At 36.3% G+C, this 13,667-nt stretch overlaps 1 protein-coding gene across 2 annotated transcripts; it reads right to left on the bottom strand.

Moving 5' to 3' along the window:
* Positions 1-1,983: 1,983 nt before the first annotated feature.
* Positions 1,984-8,211, bottom strand: LOC103448340 (kinesin-like protein KIN-12F). 2 transcript variants are annotated; one of them, XM_008387584.4, is made up of 17 exons: positions 7,794-8,211; positions 7,607-7,669; positions 7,378-7,515; positions 7,133-7,216; positions 6,918-7,043; positions 6,747-6,806; positions 6,599-6,652; positions 6,395-6,487; positions 6,194-6,289; positions 5,919-6,070; positions 5,470-5,619; positions 5,183-5,312; positions 4,100-5,092; positions 3,928-4,011; positions 3,761-3,835; positions 2,865-3,656; positions 1,984-2,559 (listed from the first exon to the last, which is right to left on the bottom strand). In XM_008387584.4, the coding sequence occupies exons 1-17, from the start codon at positions 8,100-8,102 to the stop codon at positions 2,320-2,322; spliced, it is 3,639 nt and encodes a 1,212-aa protein (XP_008385806.2). In that variant the 5' UTR covers positions 8,103-8,211; the 3' UTR covers positions 1,984-2,319. The 2 variants fall into 2 exon arrangements, with proteins under 2 accessions (XP_008385806.2, XP_070664275.1); XM_070808174.1 differs by having other exon boundaries at positions 7,607-7,671; positions 7,790-8,199.
* Between the last annotated feature and the right edge of the window lie 5,456 nt (positions 8,212-13,667).

Genomic DNA, 13,667 nt, shown 5'->3' with positions numbered 1-13,667 from the left:
CTCATAATGATCACCACCTCGACTCAAATTGTACCAAAGCCAACAAAAGTAGACCATTTCTCTACCGTCTTCTCCAAATTTGCAAAACATAAGTGCCTTGACCAAAAAACAAAAGTGATTCAAACGAAGAACTAAATTCTTCAATATCACCAACAAAAGATCAAGCGCACCATACCAAAGTTGGACACACAACGAACTCCACCTGCTCACAAACACCATGGTCTTAAACTGCACCAATAGACTCATTCAAATAGCATGGCACATTCTCCAAGTCAAAACTGATTACAAATTTGGCAACAAAGTCTCACATACCACATACAAAAATATGCCCTTCACTCAAGTTTACCATCATCACATGAGCACCAACAGGACAACCAAAATTTCAAATTCAAATAATCAGCAGGAGATCCAAAACCATACCTCAACTGGAGTCTTCAAGAAAACTAATTGCAGATGATGGAGACCAACAGACCAAATAGCAGTGGCAAACAAATCCAACCAAATATCCATAGACCAAACAAAGAAAGCATATAACTTGCCTTCTACAAGAGGGTTCCACACAAATGTTCCGCATTAGGTGTCTCCAAAATAGTGTGGTGTCTCACTATCCAAACTTGCAGAATTCAACAAATTGGCCCTCACAAACTCCTCCAATGTTTCCATCAACTTGCTCCAAAGGCAACTAGTGGGAGTGAAGAAAAACTTCTCTATCGTTGAAAAAATGCCAAAGAGAAGAAAACTTAGCCTTAGCCCTTTTCCCTTTTCTTTAGCCAACAACATCATTTGTCATCATGATGTCCTTCTGCCAAAACAAATGCCGAAAGAAAAAGAACCAACATTTTCTTTTCAATTTTCAACTGCTTCTACCTTTTCTCCTTCCCACTCAACTCGTCGACAACAACCCACAAACACCTCCGGTGCAACGATGACCAACGGAAAACCCACCAAAAGCAGTACACTACACCTGCAGCCGTCGAACACCAACACTTCAACAACATCGACAACAACATTGCAGCAGACACGCTGTTTCCGAAACCATTCTCCAATTGACCAAATGCCAAAGTCATTCCTCCTGTCGAATTTTTTCAAAAAAAACATATTTCACCGTCATTCGAAGATTTCATAGACATACTAGTACAAAGCCTCCAAGTCGAAACCCGGAGCTCTGATACCACTTGTTGTGCGGAAGCGTCAAATATGAAACCAATAAGCAACAACGGCAAAATATGATAAGACAAATAATCCAAATGACACAAGGATTTATACTGGTTCGGCGTAAGCCTACGTCCAGTTCCGAGACGGCGAGGAAATTCCACTAATATCAAAATGGAGATTACAAATAGAGTTTTAACTCTCAAACCCAAATCTCACATACACCCAATAGCTCTCACTCTCACAAAGAACAAATGGAGAAGATGGAAACATATACCAAATTCCTTTTCTCCCAAAAGCCACAAAATGTAGCACAAATATCTTTGATTGAGTGATTACTAATAAAAGGGGATTATTACAAATGGTGGGAAGGAGCAGCTCATATTCAAATGGGAGAGCCGAATGCTCTCCCTGGTTTCTCTCATCTGATGCCGCTCCCCCCCTCTCTCTTTCTCACTTCCGTATGCTAACATTCATCCATCCTAAAACAACTAATAAACAAAACCAAAGTAAAGACATAATGATTACTTTACAAACATCATCATGACTTTCCTTTTTTCTTTTCAACAAACATAATCATGATGCCTTTCACTTTTTTTTTTCTTTTGGTTTGTTTATTAGGAAAGGTGATGGCCACTTGGCCACAATTTGGCCACTATCCAACAGTGTCAACAAACATCTAAGATTTGTCAGAAATTCCTCATTTTCTGTCAAATTCTGTAAATCATCATGAAAAAGCACACAATTTACTTGTAAGCTTATGAAGCTAGAAATTTGGATGATTGTTTTAGCAAATATAAAGTAATAAGTTACTAAGACATGAAAACACAATAGAATAAGATATTTTCTATTTAATACCGTGTATTGTGAATCCTTGGCAATAGATTATGGAGTCTAATCCCGAAAAATAAATTTACAAGACATAGCTTCAAGACAAACACTGAATCATATGGATTGAGGCACTCGGTAAAAGAATAGAAAAGGAACAAATTCATAGTACTGTTGTCTATTGCATGAACCCCAAGTTGGGTCTCATTCAGATAAATCGGTAGTTAAATGCTTGCACTGCCTGTGAGCAAACCAGATAAATCGGTAGTTGAATGCTTGCACTGCCAGTGAGCAGACCAAAACTTTCCAAATTGCATTTTGGTTTCAAATTTTGACCAGTCAGTAATGTTCTTGATATATGGCTCCGAATTCTGCTCTCCATGCCTGATCATCATCTATGATTGTGTTCTGCGGAATGTCAGAGTCCTCCCGGTTTAGTGGTTGCAAAGCAGACTCTGGCAGTTTACTCTCTGCCATGTATTGCTTCATGGTGATCAGCTCCATCTTGTGTTTTCTTTTAAGCTTCTCCATTTGCTTCTTCAACTTTTCGTTTTCTTGATGCACATTCCTAAAATTCTCCTGTGTTTATGGGAAAACAGAAGATAAAAACAATTAATGAGAGACACAAACAAACTTCAAGCCTTTCTATCCAAAAAACCTGGAACAACCATTAACTTGAGTGGTCTCTAAGCCTGTAAAGTACTGTAACTGTAAAATACTCAAACCGAATGGTCAATACTTGATCGCAAAAATGCTGAATGTTAGGCTTTTCCAAAGTAAGCTATATCCAGAGCACCAAGATATATGTTTAGGGGTGTGTGTGTGAAGTAAAAAGGGGTGTGTGGATGGCACACCCCTATGTTTGAGGGTGAAATATGAGTTACCTCTGCAACTGATGCTGAATGTTCAGCTTCCCTAAGCCTAACAAGGAGTTCTCCGGCAGCATGAACAGCTTCTGCAGTATCTCTCAGTTGAATCTTGAGACTCTTGTTCTCCTTCTTTAAAAGTTCCCTCTCCCTCTCCCTTTCCACCCTCAATACTGAGAGCTCTGTTGCCAGGGATTTGGAAAAGCGAGATCCACGACCTTTTGCTCCTGCCTTTGCTGCTGCCCTCTTCACTTCTGCTATTCCTGCCATGATTGCACGGTGCTTTGCAACCAAGTCATTGTATTTATCTTGTAGTTCAGCATAGTGTTCAACCATGCGAGCATGCCCAAGGACAGATCTATGAAGCGCGTCATCCAACTCTTCAGTGCTTTGCTTCTCCAATTTCAATTCCATCTCCACTTTATCTGCTCGTCGACGGATGGATTCAAGATCTATCCGCAAGTCATCAGTTAAGGAAATCCAATCACTCTCCATTTCTGTCCATCTCTGTCTTTCCTTCTCTAGTTCTTCCTTGCTGTTATCTTGAAATGCACCACTTTTTCGCAGTTGCATGGATCGTGACAATAAAGAGGATCTCAGACTCTCAGTGGACTTGTTGGGTAATGCATCAGTGCGTGACTGCAATTTGGCCCTTAACATCTGAACTTCCTTAAGTAGTACTTCCTTCTCATCCATATCAAAATCTGCATTCCCATACCCAAGATCGAACTGAGTCTGAACTTCCCGTATTTCATATTTCTCCTTTATAATCTCTGGTTGGTGAATATCAACAGAACTGCCCCTCACAAGCTACAAAATCACCACTAACATGTAAGAGAACTTTAAACATCCAAAATTAAGGAAGTTAATATCAGAACAGGAAAAGGTTAAAAACATAAAGCACTCCGACCTACCTTCTTTCCGTCTTTGAACTCCTCATATGGTATCATTTCTTTACCATTTTCTGCACAACTTTTGAATTGCTCTACCTAAAAACAGAATAAAAGTCCTGAAATGTAAGAGACAAATATATGGAGAAGAAATAGTTTATTGAGGTCAAAACCGAAATAGAAAATGCTACCAGTTGGTTTAACTGCTCAATTTTAGCTGCTTGCTCCTTGCAACGATTCTCAAGCTCCTCCTTTTTAGCTTCTTCCAATCCATCCTGAATAGACGAAAAAAGGAAATTAATAAGGCATATTCCCAAATCAGAATTCATTCCTGAGTTTTACAGCAAGGTAAACTTAACGTACCTCAGTCATTTGGTTAGGATTTCCTGCTTCATCAACTACTACAGTCCATGTTTTCAAGCTATCCTGGACCTCATTGGCATCATCTTTATACACTCTTTTTTTACATGATGCACAAAGGAACGAAGAAGATGGCCCATCTATGGATGGCCTTGTTTCTGGTAATGTTTGAGATGAAGAATTAGCTTTAACAGGTTTCAATGCCAAATGCTCAAAGGAGAACGAGACTGCAGATTTGCTTGATTTGGAGTTCTGCTGGTGGGAGTCAATTATCTGCAAGCCCCTCTGGAGGCTGGCAGCCAATGACTCAGTGGGGCCTGGAAATATCTTGCTTGAGCGCAAAGAGGATTGGATGTTTTCACTTTGGTTAAGTGAGTGTCTCAATACATCTGACTTGAACTTGGAATTGTCTGGTACATTGTTCTGACTAACTGAACAACTTGGTGCAAAAGTGACACTCTTTCTTTGTGCATTTCCAATTTTTGGAGACTCAGACAGTGTTGGGTCTTGGAGGACTGGGGACTGACAGCATAAACTGATTGAAACACCACTTCTGTTTTCTAGACTGGCGGTGGTAGGAGAAAGGTTTTCTGCCAATTTGTTGTTGTCCTTAGGAGGAAGCTCATTCTGAGAAAATTCCAGATCAATTTCTTCAAATACCTCGATTTCTTTTTCGTCTGAACTATGAAAGTCAGCTTCCCTTATCGAGTCCGTATCACAACTTCCACCCAACTGATCAGAATCTTTACTGACAGAATTGTCCCTAATATCCTTCTCATAAGAATTATGCAGCTCATCTAGCTGCTCACGTAGTTCCCTTATATCATGTTCATCCATATTTACCTCTTCATCAGAATCATTATCTATGCTGGGTAAAATCAAAGATCGATTCAGGCTCACCCGCAATTGATTCAAGCTTTCACGTACATTTCTCCCTTGGAAATATCCGTTCTTAATCACAAGCGATCCACTAGACTTTGCTCTTATAAGTTCTTCCTGCAAAACACACATTTCATAAATCTCAAATTTCTATCACGTTCAGCCTTTATGACAGAATTCCAGATAGAACTACAAAGAACTTAGTACCTTTAACTGGCGAATTTGATCACTCAGATCATTAACATCATCCTCTGTTATTTCATTTATTACTGGTTCATTCCTAACAGATTTCACTCGTTCTCCAAACCTTAGTGTTTGCAGTATCTCACCATTATTTCTGCATTTGACAAGCACAATCAATTTTCCGAGGACTTACAATACATTGACTACATGTTTCATCAGTAAATGTATGTATGCTATGCAAGTATCCAAGCATATTAATAATAAATCAAACTTCATAGGAAAAAAGCAATTAGCAGAGTGCAGTCAAATACTTGTTATCTGGGGAAATTGCACATATGACAGTTAGTTTTGAGTTGCCACCAATTGATTCTCGCAGTAAATTTGTTAAGCAGGAAGACTTAAATGGAACATCTTCAGATTTTCCAGACTGAGGCGCTTTTGCAAGAGTATTTACCAAAAGCCTGCACCAAAATAACAACATTAATCCTTGAAAAGTTACAGTACTGGCCATAGACAAATGATCGTCAAAGTCTAGAAATACTCAAAAGCTTTGTTATCTTTCCATAAAAGAGATCCTTGTGTACGAATAATAATTTAATGCAGAAGAAAGTAATAGTGAGCAACTATTTTTCTTATGTTGTCATCGGGGATGTATTCGTCATATTGTAACAAGAAGTTGTCTACAATTAGGTGCCTGATGGAAAAATTATGAAATTTGAAAGTGAAGGAATCAGATAAGAAGAAGGTTGCGGAATCATACCCAAGCCTTGACAATGACTTCTTTACATATTTGTCTTCCCTCGCACATTTTCTACCTGTATCATCATCACCTTTATTTCTATCCAGGCCAGCAAGATCAACAAAACTCATCCTGCTTGTTTTTGAGCTACCAAAGCACTTGGATGAGGTCTCCTGTAGAATGAAGTAATTAAGCACTACGCTCAAGTGACAGACACGAAACTAATAATTAAACCACCTTCTATTCTAGAAAAATAATATCCCATTAGTAGATCTAAAATTTCAATGTGCATTTACCTTACACCAGGATTCGATGATGAATGTACAAACAATATGGGACCTTGAGCTCTTGGAGTTCATGCTAGTTGCTCCAACTTTTCTACTTGAAAGCCCCTGCTCCAGGTACAGAAAACTTGATGAGTATGTGAAGCAGAAAACGAGAAAAAATAGACATTTGGACCTCGATGGTAAATGGAAAATTGTACGTACATAGCTCACCTTAATCAAAATTTGTGTCACATCCTCATAGCTAGTCACATACTCCTCAGTCAGATTCTCAACATAAAATCCATTTTTTGGGTCATCCTTAATCTAAAACAGATTAAAGTAATACCCATTAGTATCTTAAGCATTTACTAATGTACCCAAAAAATTGAAAAACAAGCATCAGTGAAAGAACTTAATATTAAAGAAAACCTCCACCTCAAGGTTCCGCAAGGTTGGATCAAGTAAATCTCCTATTTGTTCGTTATATATCTGTGGTAGAGAAAAATTTACAAACCACATTACTAAATAAGGATACTAGGCTATATATTATAGAAAGAATTTAGAAACGTAAGAACAAGTATACCTCGAGAAAAGAGCAACGGAACTGGTAATTCAACTGTTTCCCTTCAGAGTTCTCTTGCTCCTGCATGTACAAATCCCAAACAAACATTAATGAATACATGTCAATACACGCCTACTTAGTGCTTTCGCAATTTTCCAGCTATAAAACTAAACAAGAAACCAAAAAGCGTACCCTTTGAATCTCAGAAAACAACATTTGGAAGATGCGTGGAACAATGCCTTGGCAACTTCCAGGAGAGGCATCCTCAACCATAGCACTCGGCGGACCCCATAGTGTGTATGTCTTGCCACTTCCGCTCTAAAGAGAAATCAATAAAAGGTATTCACACAACAAATACAAAATTGTCCTAGTTCAAATGACTTTCATCTACGGATATGAATTCGTACCTGTCCATATGACAAGATGGAAGTATTGTAACCGGCTAATGCATTTTCAACCACAGGCACACCAACCATCTGAAAAACATCTTCCTGGTACGAACCAAAAAAGTAACCATGAATCAAAATCCACTTGACTTTTGTTGTCGAAGCTAAGAAGAGTAACAAAATCCAATTCCTCACTCTTCATATTGTTCAGGTTTCACCTACTCAGAGCTTAAAAATGTAACTCCATACTAATCAAAGAATCTTACCTGTCCGGATTTCGAATCAAAAACCGAATCAAATGAAAATGTACGGTCCCCAACGGACAAACTGCGCGAAGAAACCTTCTTAACTGTCCGATCTCCCCAATTTGCACCATCTTTAGTAGGTCTAATTCTCACCACAACCTGTACAAATTTAAAAAACCCAAAGAAAATAAGAAAAACAAGAGGTAATGATACAAAAAATATGTAAATGAATGAAAAAAATTTCAATTACCTTCACTGATGGGTCCAGAGGTGGTAGGAGTTCACCCTGACCGTTGGATCGATCAATCACACTCTGAAAATTAAGCAGTTTCAAAAATTAAGCTTCTAATATTCAATTTTCAAATTGCTTAGGTTCTTAATTCTCAGATTCCGAATTTAGACAATAAACGTAAACAATAGTTCATAAATCCCTTCACCGTTGGTGAGTTAAGAGCAGCCGACGCTTGTTCCTGGCCGTCCGATTCTGTGATCTGAGATTTGGACAGATCGGAGAGTACAGGCTTGATTGGCGAAGCAGACGGATCGTCGCCAGCGTGGCGATTGGTCTGGATGTTAGGACTGAGTGGAGGAGTGTTTTCGGAGTTAGGGTTTCGAAGGTTGAAGATGGATTTGCTGTTCTTGGTGGAAGTGGATCTGGGAAGGAGGTTTCGAAGCGAAGAAGCCGAAATGGTTCCTAAAAACCGAGACTCGCCGGCGCTGTCGGTGTTTTTGTTCTTCGTCCTCATTGTTCTAAGATCGCGAGCAATCTAGAGAGAGTTTGAATTCGAAAACGTTGGAGAGAGAGGAAGGAGAGCGTTGTTTTTTTAAACGTGGAGGAGGAGAGGGATTATGACCGTTGAGAAAGATGATTTTGATATGTTTTTATTTTTAATATTTTTCAAACTAATGATTAATTCAAAAAATAGGAAAATGACTGAAGTGTGAAAATGTATAAATTTATGTCAATATTTAAACCATGCTTTTTTTTTTCTTTTTTCTTTTTTATGGATGATTCTTCTCACTAGATATTAGTAAGAAGTCAGTATATATCATAGACCGCATACAACATAAAACGGTCATATTTATAACATCATCAAATTTGTTTTGTCCCACAAATTACCAAATCCACTTCAAATATAGTAAACCATAAAATAGAATAAAAATTTCTTGTGAATATATTACACTTGTAATCCAAAATTTTATTTTACTTTATGGTTTTGTTCTCTTATCTTCAATTGTGGATAAAAAAAAACACTCGTTATTTTTATATTTTAAAACTAAAATCTCTTCTAATTTTGTTTTCTCAATGAAAATATAATATTTATTTATTTTAAATATAATTTTTTGAAATAAGGCTCAGCTTAAAAGGACAAATTAGTCAATTTGCCAGATAGTTCAAATTAGTAGCCGTTACTACAGCTCAGGCGCGCCCACATGAAGGAAAAGGCTTGGATCGGGTTAACAGGCCTGCCTAGTCTACAAATGAAGGAAACGGATTGGGCTTCTGTACCCGAAACAAAGTGAAAAAGTGTGAAGTTCGTGATGAGAGCCCACCTGAGTTTAAACCTATTCATTTACCTTGGCCCAAATATAAAACATTGGATTATCAAACGATTAGGTTTTAAAGAAAAACTAGAATCTTAACCATGTCGTAGCCTTGGTACATAGAAATCTCTCACCCAAACATAGCCTAATTTTCAAAGTCCAAGTATACAAAGGTGAACGGTACTTGCATCCACCACCCATGGATACACCACCTTATTCTCTCATTGTGATTAACGTACTTTCACTATATAAATTCATAACTGATAACGTTTTATTCATATTAGACATCGTTTAGGCATGACAAATAAAAATTGTTTTCACTTCTAAACAAATGAAAGTACACACCAAAAATTTTAAAGCGAAATTATGAAATGGCACCTTAGAGTTTTAGTAGTGTTTTCTTAACAGTCTAGGCATTTGTATTTCATGTGAAGGTGATTGTTGAGAATAAATTCCATATAGATGGAGAAGAGATTTTGCATGGGCTTAAAAGTAAGTTGGGTTATACTCCATATATTGCCGATTGATTTTATGATGTAACCTCAAATTTTCTTCATATTATCATAGCAGATTGGCCCCATGGAAAATTCAGCTGCCACACATGCTTCATATCACCCCGTTTGTATTGTTCACATGTTTAACTTGAATATTCGCCACACATAAGAGAGCGTTTTGAAATGACCTTAAATAAGTTGGATTGCTCTCCATAATGCCAATCAGATGGTGAAAACCTCAACTTTCTATTATGATACACATGTGTGCCGGGATGCAATAGCATAAAAATTATGACATGAACTCCTAGCTAACACCTAAATGTACACACAAACAAACAACTTAAAGCATTGTAACCAGAACGATTTAAGATGATGGAGAGCAGGTTTCTTCTTTCTTGTCTTCCTCGTAAATTTCATCATCCTTTTTAATAAGTTTCATGTCTTCCCAGTTCCCCACTCACCAACTTCCAACAAGATCAACTCCCAACAGAAGAAGTAATTAAATTTCAGCACTCCTTTATACATATTACACTTCGAAATAATGATTTTCATTTATCGTAAATGAATTGTTATTAGCACTCCAAAAATCTCATTCTACCCTTCAAACTTTTTATAATAGGAAAGAAAAATACACTTTTAAGGAGTGTAGAATAGATTTTTTGAGTGTCAGAAACACTTCCCTATCGTAAATTGATTTATAATAATATGATCTTCCTGCAGATTATGTTATAGGAACTTTCGACGCTGGAAAATACCAAAAGTATAGCCGTTAGTGCAGCACTTAGTCTAAAAAACAATGATAAGTATGGGAATATTGCTTGCATGCGTATTAGGGGTAGTGCAAGAGAGATAAAACGGGAATGTTCTGCAACTTGTTTAATCAGTGATGGCATCCGTTTATACTAATTAGGAAATTGGGAATGTGGGATTAGGTGAGTATAATCTGCACCACGTGAACTCTAAAGTCAAAGAGCAGCCTTTAAATATGAAGAAGAACGTCCCCAACTGGGATAAAAGGACCATCAGTATTCCACAATTTCATCTAGAATGATTTATACGTCAACTAGTATGTTAGAAGTAATGATTTTTTTTTTATTAGTAAGTAAAAAGTCTTAAGTTGGACTTAAATGAATGACGATGACATATTATATTTCTGTTGAGTTCTATATTTAGTTACTGACTCATTTATTTTCTAGCCTAACCCAATTCCATATCCCTCTCCCCCTACAATAGATTATCGTCGTATAAAAAATAAAAGGACTCATATGAAACGGTTCATGGAATTCTTTATATGACAACGAATTATTGAGTTAAGACAGTTTAAGATAATGAATTCATTACATATAAATCTTCATTATTTTCTAAATGCACGTTGGATTTAAGTAAGTTATCTAGAAACCCTAGCAAGATAATATATATTATTGTTTTTAAGTTGAAGAAGAGTCAAGATTTGCTGACATTAATTTGTTTGAAGACAACGAACAGATAAGAGAGGAACCGAATAGAAGCACCTACTTGTCACTCTCTTGTTCTTCACTGTGACGAACGGACAAAGCACATAGGAAACTCCGTCTGTGAGCCACTACCAGAGCACTGTCATTTGTCAAGAATTTATTCGAGTCACGATGCAACTGATCAATTTGTACGTTGCCCAATTGGACTTTGTAACATTCGAAGATTTGCTTTTGGTTCGTTTAATATGTGAACACTAGGACTTATTGGATGAGAAGAAATTCTTACATATTATTATATATATTTTCATATTTTTATTGGATGAAGTGTCGATTTAGTCTCTGAATTATCACCTCAGTAAAAATTAGGTTACTGAATTATTATTTTTGGTAAAATAAGTTCCTAAATTCATTAAATATTGCTAATTTCATCCTTACTAATATGTTCAAAGCTATTTTATCCAATTTTTCGTCAACTTAAGTTACTTGACACACTTTAGAGTGTAATACCGTTATTTTCTCATCTATAAGTTCTTAACATTTCATAAAGGTTGCTAATTTAATATCTAATATACTCTCCAAAGTTAATTTCATACATATTTTTCTAGGAATAATTACTAATCTACCATTCAATATGCATCACATACAAGTAACGTGACTTAAATTGACGGAAAATTAAATATAATAGTTTTGAATCTAATATTAGGGATGTAATTGGCAGATTTTTATAATTCAATGAATGATTTTTCTTAAAAAATAATTTACGGATCTAATTTTTACTCATATGAAAATTCAATGACTAAATAAGCAGTTTCCCTTACGTTTATAATACTTTTTGCCACGTGATCTAGCTGGGATTATCTTTTCATATATATTTTTATTGTCATGTAATAAGTACTGTAAGAGATATATATTTCGGCCATACATCCTCTAAAACCACAAATGGGTTAGGATTAAGGCCTCTAATATTGCGGTTAATTGGTAATCACTCCATATTATTCCCAAGTTGGCAAGGCGTATCTTGGACAATGCCAATGGTAATTGATTTAAAATAAACCCTAACGAACACAAATCAAACATAAAGTCACTAATCCGTTTTGCTTCGGAATGAATAGTTAAATGGTACGGATTAGTTGGAACACAATTTATTAGTGTATAACATATGCTTTAGCATCTTATGAAGCACTGTATGAACACTCTTCAAAAGCCGCATCATACGCCAATTACGGCATGCAATACTCCCAAAAGCTAAAAACACTATTTGATTAAAGGTATAATGACAAACGAATAACACTTTTACTCATCAAATATATCCAAATAGCTAGCTTAGGTCTCTGTCCAATCCATCCACACTGCCCTAGAAACCGTAATGCTACATTTATCACATTTTTAATATCATATTTGTATTATCTCTCTAATAAAAAAAAGAATCTACTAACACATATGAAGATTGTCTCTATTAGATAGGTGATACAAACATGATATTGTCTCTATTAGATAGGTGATACAAACATGATATAAAAATTGTGATAAAAATAGCATGTTTACCCAAGAAATTAGAAAAGACAAGGACATAGACAAATGTTCAAATGAGGGGGCAAACTCTCACATTGCATTCAATGTATTACAGGGGCACACTACTAACGACACAGATAATTGTTATGTATTTAAATAATATATTATACATCTGTTAAATAGTTGTTCGTAACGTCACCATTTGCAAGAATGAGTGTCTTGTCAATGTAAATTTTTCAACACATTATTATTTTAATAGATTACAATATTATTATGGCGGTGAACAATATTTATGTAAATTGCTCTCGTCATCGAGAGAGAAAAATAAAAGGGGAAAATGTTGTTGTCCGTATATCTTTATCATGGGGAGACTCTTAATTTAGTGGCCAAGCGTCACATTGAGAAAAGGGTAAAGTGGACGCTTCGTGGCGAGAGGTCTAGGAGGCAATTTTTCTACAAATGTCTACTGTGGATGGATTGTATTTATTTATGGTTGGATGGATTGTACAAATATTTGTCAAAGAAGTAGTTAAGGATCATTGAATACAAGTGCACAGCGATGACTTGGTGACCCTTCAATTCGTATTTGAATTAAAAATCGAATTACCCTACCATATTAATTAGTCACTGATCTTTTCCCCCTAAAGCTCTGGAATAATGCAAGTAAGTTAATTAATACGGTAAAGTGCTACTTAGTACTACGGTCTAATAGTATTTATTTTCACTTGTAAGTAAAATGTCTTAGGTTCAATTCTTACCAAAGGCGAATTTAAATCATATTATTGCTAGCTCATTGTGAGGCTTAGCCGACCCCCACCTCATTTCCCTTAGTATAGATAATACTGTTTGTTAAAAAAAAAAAATTAATACGATCAAGTAATATTTATTTTATTGGTAAAGAAGAGATTTTAAGTTCGGTTTATAGGTTATGACAATTTCGATATGTTAAATTATAACACCGCCAAACCACAATAAGTGGTCCAGTGGTAAGTGCATGGACTGTGGCTACCCAAATAAACAAAAAAATGTGGGAGGTCCCAAGTTCAATGCTCCGAGTTGGTGAGTCTGTTTTATTGTGGCCACAGGCATGGTGAAATTCTCCATGATCTCTCCGAATCCGAAAATAGTGGATAACCGTAACTTGTCACCAGTTTTCTCCCTTTTTGATAAGAAGTAAATTATAACACCCCTTGACACATCCCGACCTAGATCGAAGCATGCTGGCCGTCACGTGAGGGTGACGTAGTCATATGCACAGTGCGGAAGCAATATTAATATAGGAAATGCGAATAAACAAAAACCAAAC

Source organism: Malus domestica, chromosome 11, assembly GCF_042453785.1.
Source record: "Malus domestica chromosome 11, GDT2T_hap1".
Lineage (NCBI taxonomy): Eukaryota > Viridiplantae > Streptophyta > Magnoliopsida > Rosales > Rosaceae > Malus > Malus domestica.
The sequence above is the reverse complement of the archived record's forward strand: the minus strand, read 5'-3'. Positions and strand labels throughout refer to the sequence as shown.